The following is a 15,905-nucleotide window of genomic DNA, read 5'->3' as shown; positions in this document are numbered from 1 at the left end:
CAGGAATGCGCTTCACAAGGGACGGGCACTCAGAACCCACCCGTCCAGCGCGCGCTGCAGCCCTGAGGTTGGGGGACTTCGCGCCGAGTGCGGGTCTGTGGTGTGGAGCAGGGAAACCAGTGCTGGAGGAAGGGGATTCTTTGTCTACAATGAGGCATTCTCCTGTCCCTTACTCAGGGAGAAGACGGCTTCCCTGGGTTTAAAGGCGACATGGGCATCAAGGGTGATCGGGTGAGTATCTCGGGATTGGGATTCAAACTGGGTAAAGGCAGGGTGGGCTTGGAGCCCTGCGGTTGGGGCTAGGGTGTTTTGGGTATCAGGGCAGCTTCTCAAAATGGAGGTGACAAATTTGCAGAGATTTCTGGCCGGCAGGAAGGGGTGGCCTGGGGCCCAGGAGCCAGGCCCTCTCCAGCTCCCCTTCATCTTTGTCTCAGCTTCCAGGAGGCAGTGCCTCTCACCTGTATTAACCCTCTGGGCACTGAGGATAACTAGGGGTCACCCGGCTCCTCTGCGCTGTGTTCTGCATAAGTGGATCAGTGGGGACGCCTTTTTTCTGATCGATGCTGTGGTTGCAGAGCAGTTCATTTGACTCAAGGACAATAGTGAGAGGTGCCCGATGAGTGTCTGGGATCCCTGCTGAGACCTTAGTGCATCTTGCTCCCCATAAAGCTCTTCAGTTGCCTTTTAGGACCCCACGCCCACAACCACCTGGCTTGTTTTTTAATGAATAATTTATCTCAGCTCCAGAGAAAGCTGGTCAGTGCCAGGAGAGGAAAGGTCTGCTCACGTGGGAGGCATCCACAGAAAGCCATGGGCTTTATTTTCACATAAATGCACAGAGGATGACACAAAGGGCACTGGAGACGTTCCCGGGTGGTAGGCCGGCTGCAGTGGGAACACTTTGTAGCTTCCCTAACAATCTCAGAGCGAGGGGACGCCCAGGCAGCAGGAAGCGAGCCGCCTCCACTCTCCGGCGGGCACAGCTGGGTTGGCAGTTGTGCATGCACCTGGATGGACATCTGTCGGCCAAGGTGGAGCTGTCATCGGCTGCCGTAATTATCCCCCTGCAAAGTGGGGACTGCAGGCGCCATTTTGGAAGACCCCAAAATGAGAGAGCCCACTTGGCAGCGTGTGGCAACCTGGCAGGCAAAAGGCAGAAACCAGCCCGTACCCTGCAGAAGGAGGGTGCCAGAGAGGGACTCATTTCACCACACATCCCAGTTATGCTGCTGTGGAAGACAGCCAGACATTCTAGAACTTTCCGTGTAGTGGAAGGAACCCTAAAACCCCCATGTCGAAGGGGCTTCTCTGTTTGACTAGTGAAAGTCCCTTTTACCCCTCCTTTGATGACTCAATACACACATTTGGGGACCACATTAGGAGGGTATGGCTTCAAAAGAGATCACACAAAAGACCTTCCGCAGTCCTCACGCCCAGAGCTCCTGGTGCAGTTGGACGAGGGTGGGATCCGGCAGTGGGACACCTCCCGAGCCCAGGGAACAAGGGCCCCTGGTCTTGATTTCTCTTGGAGATCAGAGCCCAGTGTTTGGCTCTTCATAGATGCTCAGCAAATATGCGAAGGATTATTTTGTCGAACAAGAGGAACGCTTCTTTGGTACAGAGAGTTCTCGACCTGCAAACAGACTGGAGCTTAAGCACTGGGAAGTTATTAATCTTTCTTTAACTGTGTGACACATATCTTTGCTATGGGGCTGCACAGCTGTTCTGCAGCTGCTCTTGGAAACCAGTGATCCGAGGAGGACTAGTCCACAGGCAGATAGACGAACAGCTCCAGGACGGGCATTCGGAGATCCCACCTGGGTACCACCCTCGACCTAGCAGGCGCCTGAGCCTGTGTGCTCCATCTGTAACCTGGGGAACTGAGCAAGGCAGAGCTTAAGCCCCTCTGTCTCTGGGATGCAATCAGTGGTCTCCTGTGTGCCAGTTATGCCCAGTCCAGGGGCCGTGGTCCATCTCCACCCCTCCTGGGGATTCAGGAGAAGAGAGCAGCTCCCCAGTCACTGTGTTGTATTTGGGGAAGTAGCAATTCAGAGCTGCTATTGTTAACCAGAGTTATTTTCGCCAAGAGGCACTCGATTTAGAGAAGGTAATGGGAAGCAGGAGTGTGCCGCCTTGAGAACACAGCAGGCGCCTGGGTGCAGAGCGCCACGCGGCCATTCCGCAGAGCCCTGTGATCGGCCACCGCACAATGGGCTCCGGTTGTCAGTGCTGCGGGGAGCGGTTCATCTGCTCGAGTGGGGCCGGGTGCCTGGACCTTCTCACCACGAGGCGCCTGGATCTGCCCTCACTCTCAGAACAGTGGTGCGAGTTGCTGGTGGGGGACAGAGACTGGGGTGGGGCTGCCTCAGTTCCTCTTTTCTGACTTGCAGGGGGAGATCGGCCCACCCGGTCCCAGGGGAGAAGATGGACCCGAAGGCCCAAAGGGTCGTGGAGGTCCCAATGGTGATCCTGGTCCTCTGGGACCCTCTGGGGAGAAGGTTCGTGACACAGGATGCTTGACCACTTCCCGGGCAGGATCCAAGCTTGGCAAAGGCTTTAGATAGGACCTTCCCTGTGGCCCCGGGCTCCCTAGTCTTGGGATAGCTGGGATTCCCAAGTGAGCTTCTGCCTCTCACCCCGGGCCTCTGGCCGCCCTCCCTGTGTGTTGGCTCTTTTCCTCGTGCGGAGTCTGGCCCTTCTGAGCCCCTGCCATCACCTCAGAGGGGCCACTTCTTCCAGGTATCCGTAAAGTTTGGGGGTCTGAGCCCCATCACCCACATGCAAGGACCCCTGTCTTTGTCAAGTTCCCGGTTCCACACTGGAGGTAATGACAGTGTCCCCCACCATGGCCCAATGGCGTAGCAGCCTGGCATGAACGGAGGCTCGCTCTGTCCGCTGGGGGCTCTTGGTACGCGGCCGCGCTCATCACCAGCAGTGCCGCCCTCGCGCCATCTTGCCCCCACCCTCAGCCCCGGCGGGAATGGCCAAGGAGTGGCCACGCTTCCTGCCCCATCTCGCCCCATGGCTAGAGCTCTTACCAAGAGAAGTGTCCCACAGATGAGTGTGCTAATGGTCAGGGTGTTTGTCTCTGAGCCCTGTCGCTTCGGCAACACACCGATCCCTGCTCGTGGGGCCCTTGCTTTTCAACCCGCACTGGGACTTTCAGGTCCCATCTTACTTCCTGAGAGTGAGGCTCCATCCCAGAGGACAGGCAGAGGCTGCTCCATGATGGCGGTGTCACTACTTTGAAAACTGCATCCTACTGCAGTTCCCTGAAGAACATGGGCTTTCCCTCTGCCCAGAGAAAACGGAGGGACAAGTGCCATGCTCACATGTAAGGCGACTCCTTTTGTTTCCCCAGGGAAAACTTGGAGTCCCAGGATTACCCGGGTACCCAGGAAGACAAGGGCCAAAGGTAATTTGCAGCTGTGTCAGGTGTCCTGTCTGAGGCCATGAGGACGCCCCACACCTGCACACGCTCTCCCGTTCTTCCTCCCTGGGAGGTGCATGTGACATGAGTGAGAGGACACAGTCACTGTGTCCCTCAAGTTTGCTTTATTCGTAGCCTCTTGTATTAATTTGGCCATGTTGAAAGAAGCCCTTGGCCAGTGAGTTGAGCCTTTCAGAGAAAAGGATGAGACCTGCCCAAGCCGAGGGCAGTCCGGGCCCTGCTGTCCTGCCGGTGGCCTTTGTCCACTGGCTTGTCCACACCCCGAGCTCGTGAAACAGTTCTTCTCAGCTCTGCCTCACTTGGGATAGTTGAAGGTTATTTGCTCTGCACGGGGTCTGAAAGAAAGACGAAGTCTTTCTTATATGAAATTATGTTCAGGTTAAGTGCAACAGCTCCTTAAGGCTTTGGAAATCATTGAAAACCTTTTTTTTTTTTCAAAGCTCACGTTTTATTATTCATGGTTCTTTCTTAAAAAATAACCAGTTGCCTGCACTAGAGACATAATTAACAGCGAAAGGGCGGTCCCGTCTCTCTCAGATGCGCACCGCGCCCGAGTATTCTTCCTTTCAGCTTCCGCGCCTCAGATCTCCCTTCCACGCGTGGTCTTGTTAACACAGGGAAGACGTGCGCAGTGGGCCAGGCCACCTCTAGGCGTTTCCATGCTGGTTAAGGAAACGCTCACCTCTGCCCTTTCCCTGGACAGCCAGTGTCCACACTGCATGTGTAGACACACGCCAACGTGCAGGAGCGGAAGTTTGCCATATAGCAGGAATTGTGCTTGCCAAAACATTGAATGTGGCCCTGACGTAGCTGCCAACCATGGTGGTCCACCCAAATGTTGGGGCAAGAGTAGCAGACAGACACATTCTCTCCTTCAGATGTGTGTTTGTTTAGGGCAGCAGAGGAGAGAAGAGGGGAAGTTTGGGGGAGACGGGGGGGTGGTAGAAATCGAGCTGAGGCAGCTTTTTGGGAAGGGGAGGGCTGAACTTTGGAAGTGCAGGCGTGTCCTTGGGAGGTGACTGGGAGCAGCCACTGGCTGTCAGACATGGTGACCCAGTTTCTGAGCTGAGCTCTGTGTCACCTGCTGCCAGGTTTCCCTGGTCCAGGCTCTGGCCTGGATTAGCAGGTGGGCACAGGAGTGGGTGGGCTGAGCTCAGTCCCCTGTGAGAAACACAAGGTGTGGGGATTCGTAAACTCAAAGTCCTCAAGTTCATCTTTTGCCTACGTGCACCTTGTAGATTGCTAGAACCAAGCAGCTGTTAGATGCTACAGTCAGCACCTAAGTGTGTGTTCCTTGCTGATGGTGTAAGCTGCTTTGTTACTCGGAGGCCTTGTGGGAAGACCAGAGAGCGTGGCAGCAGGCACCGTAGATAAAATGTCATGAAGCGAGAGCCACACCGCAGCTGCAGTTCAGCGTATAGTCTATGTCCCCTTTTTTCTGCCAACACCAGCCAGCGAGTTAGAGACACGGGTGTGTTTGAGGAAGTGTGGAGGGGGCAGCTGGTGAAGACGCAGTGTTTGGTTTTTAGATTTGGAGTCTGTGAAATGCTCAGGAAATATTTATTAGTTACATGAGTGGGTGGATGGGTGGGTGGATGGGTGGATGGATGGGTGGATGGATGGGTGGGTGGGTGAGTGGATGGATGGGTGGGTGGATGGGTCGATGGATGGGTGGGTGGGTGAGTGGATGGATGGGTGGGTGGGTGAGTGGATGGATGGGTGGGTGGGTGAGTGGATGGAGGGATGGGTGGGTGGATGGGTGGAGGGATGGATGGATGGATGGATGGATGAGTGGATGGATGAGTTGATGGATAGTTGTGTGGATGGATGGATTTATGGATGGGTGGGTGGGTGAGTGGATGGATGGTTTGATGGATGGGTGGTTGGATGGATGGGTTTATGGATGGGTGAGTGGGTGAGTGGATGGATGGATGGATGGATAGATGGATGGATGAGTGGATGGATGAGTTGACAGATGGGTGGAAGGATGGATGGTGGGTGGGTGAGTAGATGGGTGGGTGGTAGGGAGGATGGGTGTTGGATAGCTGCATGGGTGGATGGCAGGGTGGATGGATGGTTGTGTGGATGGATGGGTGGATGGATGGGAGGGTAGATGGATCGGTGGATGGATGAGTGGATGGATGAGTGGATGGATGGATGAGTGGGTGGGTAGATGGATTGATTGGTGGGTGGATGGTCGTGTGGATGGATGGGTGGATGGATGGGTGGGTAGATGGATCGGTGGATGGATGAGTGGATGGATGAGTTGATGGATGGGTGGACGGATGGATGGAGGGTGGGTGAGTGGATGGGTGGGTGGTAGGGAGGATGGGTGTTGGATAGCTGAGTGGGGGGGGAGCAGGTAGAAGGGTGGGTGGGTAGAGTCCGTGTCGGAGGCTGTGAGCTACACCACACATTCTTCCCCCACTTGGCACACGTGATTTAATTCATCCTTCTGACACAACTTTCAATCTTCTTCCTAACTCTCTATAGGGTTCCATTGGATTCCCTGGATTTCCTGGTGCCAATGGAGAGAAAGGCGGCAGGGTAAGGACAGCCTGGTCTCTAGTCAAGCGGTTCGTTCTGCTACCTTGGTATTTAACGGGTTGGTTCTCCACTCAACGGCCTGTTTACTTCTCATCCATTTTGCTGCCAAAACTGCTTTCCAGAGCAGCCTCCCTTAAGCTCTTTCCACACACGAGGCTGGGCAGGCATAAGACAGGAGAGGCAGCGGGCAGGAGAGGAGAGTGTGCTGAGATCTAGTCACATGATCCAGTGCTCCTTCAGGTCCTTAGTGAACACCAGATCCTTCTCTTCCTACCCAAGGTGACTTTTCCTCCAAGATAATTTTAAGAGGAAGGGAAAAAAGGAATTATCTTTTTTTATGTCCTGCCACCTCCTCTAGTTCAAATTCAGGATGTGTCATTCCTTCCTGGTTATTAGCAGGCTGCCACCATTATAACACCTGCCATGGTGCATGTGGCTTGGGTCCCCTTTGCTATTTCTCTGAACAAAGGTGCTCCGGGCCTGGGTGGAGGGAGCTGTGCTCTCCCCACTTGCTGAAGTCCCTGATGGCTCAGGAGCTGCCCAGGATGCCGCTGGGTGAAGTCACAGTGCCTGAGCATGGCCATTCAGGAAAACCAGAGCAAGATTGTCATTTGGGGCCTTGGACCAGAGCCGGCCCTGCCCTAGGCATGTGGGGGACAGGGAGGCATGCCGTGGTGTGCGTGCTGGCAGCGTCTGCAGAGCAGACCCGGGAGGACCTGCTCCTTAGAAAGACGGCTGCACTCTCTCAAGCTGTGGCTGCCTAGCCCCAGTCTGCACCCCGCCCCAGACACAGACGGAGCCCCCGGATGCAGCTCCTTGGAGCGTGTTGGTCGTTGTGAATCTGTGTTAAAGCAGAGTCAGTGTGCTCCCTGCAAGGCAGGGAGAGAGACTCCAAGACCTGTGAGCAGACAGTGCATCCTTCCAGATTCGGAAAAACGGGGACTGTTCTGCGTGCAAGTCGACTGCATAGACAAGAGAGACTGTCATCTCTGTCACCTGTCTATCACCTGTCTATTATCTATCATCTGTCTACCTATCAGCTATCTATTATTGATCTATCTGTGTCTGTCTGTCTGTCACCCATCCATCCCCATCTGTCATCTATTTTCTGTTACCTATCTACCTTCTGTTGTCCATCTGTCTGTCTCTGTATCTGTCTCTCTCACCTGTTGTCTTATGTACCCATCTGTATCTGTCTGTGTCAGCTAGCTATCTTCCGTCTGTCTCTGTCTACCTACCTACCTACCTACCTGTCTACCTACCTACCTACCTACCTGTCTACCTACCTACCTACCTACCTGTCTACCTACCTACCTACCTACCTGTCTACCTACCTACCTACCTACCTGTCTACCTACCTACCTACCTACCTACCTACCCGTCTACCTACCTACCTACCTACCCGTCTACCTACCTACCTACCTACCTACCTGCCTACCTACCTACCTACCTGTCTACCTACCTACCTACCTACCTGTCTACCTGTCTACCTACCTACCTGTCTACCTGTCTACCTTTCACCTGTATATTATTTAAATCTATATCTATCCACCTGTCACCTGTCTATTATTTATCTCTGTCTATCTATCTATCATTCTTCTGCCTGGAAACAGTCTGACTGATGTCTCTGGAAAAGCTGGCCTCTGGAATAGTCACAGGTGCCACTTGTGACAAGTGGCTCAGGATCTTGTAAGCATGGGGAACGCTGGGGTGACCAGGATGGAGAGGTCCTGTGCTGGGGACCTTTCATGCTACACTGTAGTGAGAATCTCCAGGAGAGGGATGTGGCCTTTAGCAGCTGGGAGTGTGGCCACAAACCCTTTACATGGAACAACATGTGGGATCAGGGATCGAGGCCCCCCGTGGGGTCTCGTGGGTCTCAACTTACCTCCCGTGCTCCTGACTGGCACTCTGCCCCTCACACTCTTGGCCTCCCCATCCCTGAGATGAGGAGTTTGGACAAGTACTCTGGGTACCCCTGGGCCGCCCACTGGCCATTGACTTGGGCTTCAGTGCTGTGGGTCCTCAGCCAAAACACAAAGTCTGAGTCAAGTAAGACCTGCCAGGCAGCTGCCAGGTGCCCAATGCCCTAACCGCAGATGGGAGCGAGTCACAGCCTCTGCGGCATCCACGACCCTTGTGACATCTGGATGTCCAGCCTGGATGGAGGACGTTCCGTCCACTGCTGCTCCGTGATCTGGGCACAGCTCACGACACAGACTTCAGGCTGGGAGCACGAGGCCATTTGTTTCCCTGTGAACACGCGGTGCTGGTGTTTGATGCATCCCAAGGTGGAGCTCTGGCCATCTTTATCTCCCCATTACAGTTAATGAGGGCCTCCTGGTCAGGAGTCTGAGTACAGCTGTCACACGAGAACTGTCTGTGCCGTCCCCACTGCAGAAAGATGTCTGAAATTCTGGGGCAGTTTTTGTGACGGGGCCATTGCTCCGTGCCTGGTGCTGGGAGTGACAGGGAAGGTGGGCGCTGTCGGGTCCACAAGGCTGGGCCGGTCCCTCCTGATGGTCTGCGTAGGCTGGAGCCGGGCTGTCCTTGCAAACGGGCCTGTCCTCTTTTGTTCACTGGTGACACCTCATGTCCAGTCACCCAGAGGCCTCTGGATGCAGCTTGTCCTCCGGGCCTTGGTGAACAGATGCTGTCTCCCAGGTCCGCTGCGGTGGCTGTCCTCATGCTGCCCTTGGGCTTTGGACTTCATAGTCACAGGCATTTCATCTGGAGGCAGTTCATTCACTTAAACACACATGTTGCTTAAGTCCTTGCTAAGTGCCAGCGGCTTTGCCAGGCATTGGGGACTCAGGAGATCAAACCAGATGTCCCCCACCATCCAGAGAGGAACACCCAGTGACCAGTGTTTGCAAAGGATGAGCGTTGTGATGAAGGACCAGGGTGACATGGGGGGAGTTCACAGAGCCAGAGGCTAACCCCAGAGGTCCAGGGAGGCTTCCTGGAGGCAATGACATTTCTGCTAAGACCTATACGAGGGACGGAGATTGGAGAGGTGGGGTAGGGAAAGTGGGCAGAGGACAGGTGGGGAGGCGGCAGGAGCCGGCAGGAGGCTGGCACGTGGCTGAGCCCAGCAAGTAGAGATGTGGCTAGGGAGAGGGCTGCAGAGCCCGGCCAAGGCCTTGTTGTCACTTCAGGGGGTAGCTCTTTATCCCAGGGCGGCAGGGATGTATTGAAGGGGTTAGGCAGGGGAGTGACAAGGGGAGACTTTTAAAAGTAGCCCTGTTCCTGTGTGGGGAAGGGACGGGAAGGCAACAGGACGGCGGTGAAGGGACAGCTGCTGGGAGGGCTGTGCTCTTCTGGAGAGGTCTTGGGGTGTCTCTCGGCTGTTCTGGCCAGGCGGGTGCTCCTAGGCACTGCGATGCTGGGCGTGACCGATGTGTGTGTGGACAAGTGTGTGTGCACGTGTGTGTGTGTGTCTGTCTGCTTCCCGTCTGAGGCCTGCCTGCCCTTCTGTCTGCCTGGTCCTCACTTCTGCAGAGCTAGTGGCTTGGTCCCTTGGGCTATGAAATGTGGGTTAGATGTGACAAACACCAGGAACATATCTGAGTGGCGGCATAGAGCCAGCTGTAGCCAAAGCAGGAGAAATGGACCTGAGCAAAGCGGTGGCCCCTCACTGGCCTTTGCCTTGGGCCAAGGCGGGTCCCAGGAGGCCCTGCCCAGGAAGAGGGATGGGCCAGCGCTTTGGAAATACCCACCAGTGACCAGAAGACTTCTATCTGTGTTTGCCTCTTGACTCGAGCAAAGAACATCGGCAAAGCTTCTTCTGGGACTGTCCGTTCTTTCCAGGGAGGACGGGAAAACAGGAGCTCTCATTTGCTAAGGACACTGTTTTGGAGACTTCGGGGATATTCTGTTTAACAGCGTCACTTACCATGACCCAGAACTCTTCAGCTGGGTTCATTTACAAAGAAAACTGATGAGCAGGATGCCACTGGGAGGCTCAGGTGGAATTTGTGGCCGAGGCTGTATTCTGCTCCTGCCGAGACCCCAGCGCATATGCCTTGGGCACGATTAGTGCAGGTCGTAGCTGAGAGCCATTTGTGCTGCCAGGTTGCAGCCTCGGCGGGTCAGGGTGGTACTAAGTTAGGGTCAGGGGTTTTGTTTTGATGGAGGGTGGGAGTGAGAAAACCTGGCAGCCAGGGCTCATCCAAATGCCAAAAAGTAACCAGGGTTGGTCATGGGTAAAACATTTATCATGTGAAGAAAGCAGATGTTTCATTAATTTTCATATGCAAATATTTACTTGAAGCCAGAGGATATTGCTATATAATTAAAGCACTGGAGCCAGAGTGCATTGTTAAAAAGCAACATATTTTAACTCATCATTATAAATGGTTTTATTAAATACATTTCAAAATGGGGGGCTTTAGAAAGCAGTTTTGATTCTGGCAGCGAATGAAGCGTGCTGCAGGAGAGCTCATCAGGGGGGCTTCAGCAGTGCAGATCTGTCTCACGCTTTGTCATGAGACACCAGAATAAATTTCAGGGAAAGGGCTTGAGAAGCGGTGGAGGTGCAGGGCTGTGCTCAGCCTGTGACTTCCACGTGCTGCAGGTAAGCTGCATTTTCCAGCCGTTACACAGCTTCGCTTTGGGAAACAACAAACGCGGTGCATTTGTTTTCTTTGGTTTGGAAAATGCAAAACAATAACAGAAAAAGGGTCTAAATTCTATTAGAAGAGAAGCAGGTGACTCTGGGATATAGGACTTATATATTAAATTGGAAGTTGCTTGTCTGCAGAGCCTGCTGAAAATTTAATGGCTAATATTCTTAACTGTAGTGAAAGTAAATTATGTATGAAAGGCATCGACTTTCTTCTCTTTTCTTGCAGTAATGATTTCCCCCCTGCTGAGATAGAGAGGAGCAAGGCGGGGAGACTGAGATGAGGGGAGGGAGGCGGGTGGAGATGCTTTGAGGACGGAAAGCCAGATAACAGTAGTAAACATTCGTCAGGCTGGAGGAAGAAAATTGGATTTCAGCAGGGCTGTGCAGGAGTGCAGAGCTCTGTGTGTGACTGTGCAGGGGGCTTCCTCGCCCCGATAAACCTCCTATTCAAACGAAAATGTGGAAGTTTTTCCCAGCCTTGCTCTGCATTCAGCCAGGGGAGGGACGTCACCTAAGCAGTGCCAGGCATTTCAAGTGACTGACCGTCCCTTTTCTCTGATTCTAGGGGACTCCTGGGAAGCCCGGACCACGGGGGCAGCGAGGCCCCACGGTAACCATCCTTTTGGCTGGAGGGTCGTCTTGGAGAAACCAGAGCATGTGTGGGGATGGGGAGGTGGTCTCCACGAGTCTGGACGACTTGGGCTGATCTCCCTTCTCTCCTGTGTGTCCAGGGTCCAAGGGGCGAGAGAGGCCCGCGGGGCATCACGGGGAAGCCCGGCCCCAAGGTATGTTTCTGGTCCCCTCTGTGGTGGCCAGCATGAGCTGAGCTATAATGCTACAGAGCCACTGAGCACCTGCGGGCGGCCCACGTCCTTTTCCATTTGAAAAATAAATAGGTTTTCTTGGAAGTATTTAAGAAGGAGCTGGTCTCCTCCAGCAGCCTCGGGACAGTTAGATCAAGCTGAGCACGTGCCTAGGGTGGCACCCACGGGGCAGGGTTTGTGGCAGAGCAGAGGCAGGACCAGCCCCCTGCCCACTGGCACCTAAGAGAGCAGCTCTGTGGCCCTGGGGGACCAGGGCCAGCCATAGATCACCTAGTCCTAGTGGGGAGACCTTACTTATTTTATGGAAAAGGGGTTCGAAAGCTGCAAAGAGTTTTTTACTAGAAATCTGTAGAAAGTTCTCTCTGGCACGGGTGAAATCTTCAAACATACTCTCTCTCCACTGAGAGGTGTTGAAACCAACTCTTTCGATCATGAATCTGGAAGCAAACCTCAGCCTGTGGGCTGTGCCTGCCCTGTCCAGTAGACTCCAAAGTAGGCCCCTGCCAGGATGAGCCTTGCACTTGGCAGAGGGGCAGAGCGGGCCCCTCCCTCAGTGACAGGAATGCACCTGCCAGGGGGTCACCACAGATTCTTCCATGATAAGTGCTGGGGTATATCTTATGCCCCCTGGGATGCTCACCTGCAGGAACGGATGACTGATCGGAACAGCTGTTGCATGTGCTGTGGGCCCTGAGCAGATCCCTATGTTGTCTTTGCATGACTTTTGATGAGTTTCTTGGCTGGAACACAGCCTTTGTCCAATGCCAGGAGACTGTTCTCCTCGAAATGTCACAGCTCTATTGGTGTCCCCTCCCTGCCGGCTGCGTGTTAGAGGTGGGAGGACGCGTGAGCTCTGGGAGCCGTGGGTCAGTGCTGATGTGCTCTGCCCTGCACAGAGGGTCGAGGCCACCCTGAGAAGAGCAGGAGACAGCCTTGGACTCAGCAGTTTTGATGAAGTCGTGGGCCAGACTGTTTTCATCAAATAATAGCAGTAATAAGCTTTTCTCTGCTCTCCCTCCCTTCCAAGGGCAACTCTGGCGGTGACGGCCCAGCCGGCCCTCCTGGTGAACGGGTAAGCGCCTCCAGCCCAGCTCCTGCCTCCAGTGTGCCCTCCGCCCATCCTGGCAGGGTGGGCTGGGGACAGTGGGGCACACCTCCGCCTGCTGAGGGAGAGGGTTGCCTCAGGTCCTGGCAGAGCCTCATTCCCCGGGAGTGACGGCTTCCGTCAGTCTGAGGTGTGTCTGTTTGGCCTGGTGTGGGGTTTGGGAGGTGGCTCGGATGTCCTCGGCCCTGCCCTAACCCTAGGGCCCTGTGACCTTGCTCTGTGACCCCTGATGGGCCCTCCTGTTTCTCATAGGGGAGGGAGGGGCTGGAGTAAACTGAGAAAGGTCATGAGGGCAGTGAGAAATGACGCCTGCACGCAGAGTGCCAGGGACACGGTGAAGACAGTGGGGGTTGAGGGGAGCTGCTGGGCCCCGACATGCTGGAGAGAGGACTTCTGTCCTCACTCTGGCCATTCTCTGTCCCCAGGGACCCAACGGACCCCAAGGACCCACGGGGTTTCCTGGACCAAAGGGCCCCCCTGTAAGTAGTTTCTCCTTGCTGGGCTGGCATGGGTTGGCAACTCCGACCGTGTGTCTTGGGCACGCTTGTCCTTCCCACAGGCTCTTCACAGCGGGCTGTGGGAAGGGAGGCACGTGGGGGAGCGCTGGTGGGGTCAGCATGAGGGGAACGGCCCCCCGGCTGACAGGCATTCTGCAGCCATACCCACCTGCCCGGTCCTCCTGCGCCGGAGAGAGCCGCACTAGGGATTCCTTTCTAACCTGGACCATCGTGATTTTCCAGCTGGTGGCTGTGTTAGTGTCCTGTGGCTGCCATAACAAATCGCCAAAAACCAACAGAAATGTATTCTCTCACAGTGCCAGGGGGCCAGAGTCTGAGATGGCAGTGTCAGCGGGGCTGGTGCCTTCCGCAGGCCGTGGGCGCGATTCTGTGCCTCTCTCAGCGCCTGGTAGCTGCTGCCGTGCTTGGGGCCCCTTGGCTTGTAGACGCATCGCCCTGGTCTCTGCCTCTGTCCCCATGTGGCTTCTCCTCTCTGTGGCTCCCTGTGTCTTCAGATCTCTCTTTTTGTAAGGACGCCAGTCACTGGACTAGGGCCCACTCTCCTTAGCGTGACTTCATGTAACTCGGTTACACTGGCAGAGACCTTATTTCCAAGTGAGGTCACAGGCACAGGTTCCGGGAGTTAGGACTTCAGCATGTTTGGGGGGACACAATTCAGTTTACAGCAGGTACAATATATTTCTTCTAATACCCCCTAAAATGGAAAGGCATCTGACAGTGGGGATTACTGCCTCACGGGGCGTGAGAGTGGCCAGTGGCCGGGAAGGAGTGCGACTTTCAAGCCAGGCAGACTTGGGTCCCAGCACGGCTCGAGCCACCCAGCTGGGCCTGGGGAAGGTGACTGGCCTCTCCCTGGGAGGCAAGGATGATAATTGCATTCTTAATTTTATCATCACTGTCACCGTGACTGTGGGTGATCCGCTTTCTCAGAGGAAGTTGAAAGCAAGAGTCATTGAAATCAAAGGGTAATTTTGTTGCCCCTTGTGGCATTAAATCCTGAAGGTGGGTGCTTCTCAGAACTGAATGAATCTTCTTTCCTTTGGTTCTTTTTTCAGGGCCCCCCAGGCAAGGATGGGCTCCCGGGACACCCTGGACAGAGAGGCGAGACTGTGAGTATTGTATTTGCTGGCTGTCCCACAGCCCTGTGCATGGACGCTCCATGTGCTGCCCCACATGGTCCAGGAGGACCCTCCAGGCTTGGGAGAGAGCTGTCAACCTTGGGAAGGCTTCTCAAGGACCAGGCCATCTTCTTTTGACTTGGGGTCAGGCTGTGGGGTGATCCTGATGCAGAACAGCTGTGCAGGCCAGCAGCACCCTGTGCTGTCACAGGTCAGAAGGCAGGTGCTGCCTTTTTGCTGGTCTTAGCCCCTTTGGTCAAAGGCCACATTTAAAACCATCAGGATGCAAACAAAATATCATCGGCGTACTGAAACCTTATGCATGCGAATTTTTTTTCTTCTCCAGAATAATTGTGAGTGCAATTTAACTTGAATTGCATGTTTTAAATTGGAGAGTAGTTGGAAAGGTTCTGCATTTTCAGCTGTGTCATTCAGTTATTTCATGTGGCAGAATTTCAAGAGAAGGGCCGGGTGCCTTGCATGGACCCCAGCTGTGTTTCTGTAGGTCGTTCAGCTCCAATCCAGGGGTTTGGAGGATGCCTGTGACTTCCTCTTTTATAGCAAAGGAGATGAGTCCCCAGTTGTGCTGAAATTTGGCCCTTTTTGGCACTTCACTGTGACCCTGATCGGCATCTTTGCAATCTAGGATCACCTTTGACCTTGCCCTTACTTTAGAAATGTATATCACAGTCTACATCATCTATGATAAAGAACCCCAACATTTTCAGTTGGGAGAAAAAGCATTTATCAGAAATATGATCATTTCATGGCCCCATTAGCCATTCGGGATTTGACCCAGTTCACGGAAGGCGTGTCTTGGGAAAGGGTGGAGGCCCACCTTGACCTTGGTCATACCTGTGACCTTGGAGCTCCAGGCTTGCAACAGCTGGGGCTTCGCACTGTCGTGTGACTTCCTTGCTGCAGTGCTGTGTTCATTCTCTGGGTGTGTACCTGCTTTGTCCGTGTGAAGGATGAATCACACAGATGTAAACTTTTCCCACCAAGGAGGTGCTGATGTAACGGCCCTTTGTCTCTGTAGCCTGTAACCCCTCGCGAAGCGTTCTCAGGTGCCATATTTAATGTGCTCTTGGTGCCTGCTTTTTAAAAATATCCCTTTTGTGTCTCTTTGGTTCACTGTGATGAAACCTCTTTTAATTATACCTTCGCCGGTGTTCTGCATAGCACATGCTGGCTGATAAATGGAGATTACTTTGCTCTTTTGTTTATAGAGAAAAATTAAAACATTTCTTCTGCTCTTTGCATGTTTTTTTCTCATGCCTTGCCAAGGAGACAAGATAAGAGGTTTCTGCGTGCTGTCTGCTTTTCTTCCTCGGACTTGTTCTGGAAAGAGGCTGGTAGAATAATTAAGCTGCTTGTCTTTGCTTGGGTAGTTATATATGCACTTTCCAGCTACCTGCTGCTGTGCCTGGCTGTCCCCATAGACACGGGCTCGACAGCAAGGCCGGTGGAAGCCCCTGCCTCTGAGTCTCACCTGGAACGTGGCGTCTCCTCCATGGGCTAGTCCAGACACACTCTCCAGAAAGGTCTTTCCCAGGGTGTTGACTTTCTCTTTCTTTTGAAAACGGAAACACAAGTGGTCATTATTTCCTCTAAATGTGAGCCAAAAGCCTATTTCTCTCTCAGCAAGGAGATGATGACAAATTCTATCCTCAGCAGCATGGGTGGTCCCCAACCATGGGCCAGAGAGGGAGGCC

The 15,905-nt window shown here is 54.0% G+C and overlaps 1 protein-coding gene across 2 annotated transcripts in view; it reads left to right on the top strand.

The window, feature by feature from the left end:
- COL5A1 (collagen type V alpha 1 chain) overlaps positions 1–15,905 on the top strand; it is a 170,783-nt gene that overhangs the window by 117,677 nt on the left and 37,201 nt on the right. For both annotated transcript variants that reach the window (XM_063082334.1, XM_063082333.1), the window contains exons 29-37: positions 178–231; positions 2,391–2,498; positions 3,362–3,415; positions 5,945–5,998; positions 11,191–11,235; positions 11,357–11,410; positions 12,477–12,521; positions 12,980–13,033; positions 14,128–14,181. In XM_063082334.1, the coding sequence (XP_062938404.1) occupies positions 178–231; positions 2,391–2,498; positions 3,362–3,415; positions 5,945–5,998; positions 11,191–11,235; positions 11,357–11,410; positions 12,477–12,521; positions 12,980–13,033; positions 14,128–14,181 (522 nt within the window). The remainder of the gene's footprint in view (positions 1–177; positions 232–2,390; positions 2,499–3,361; positions 3,416–5,944; positions 5,999–11,190; positions 11,236–11,356; positions 11,411–12,476; positions 12,522–12,979; positions 13,034–14,127; positions 14,182–15,905) is intronic.

The sequence above is a fragment of the Cynocephalus volans genome, chromosome 17 (genome assembly GCF_027409185.1).
Source record: "Cynocephalus volans isolate mCynVol1 chromosome 17, mCynVol1.pri, whole genome shotgun sequence".
In the NCBI taxonomy this organism is placed as follows: domain Eukaryota; kingdom Metazoa; phylum Chordata; class Mammalia; order Dermoptera; family Cynocephalidae; genus Cynocephalus; species Cynocephalus volans.
Note: the sequence above shows the minus strand (reverse complement) of the source record. Positions and strands in the feature narration are given on the sequence as shown.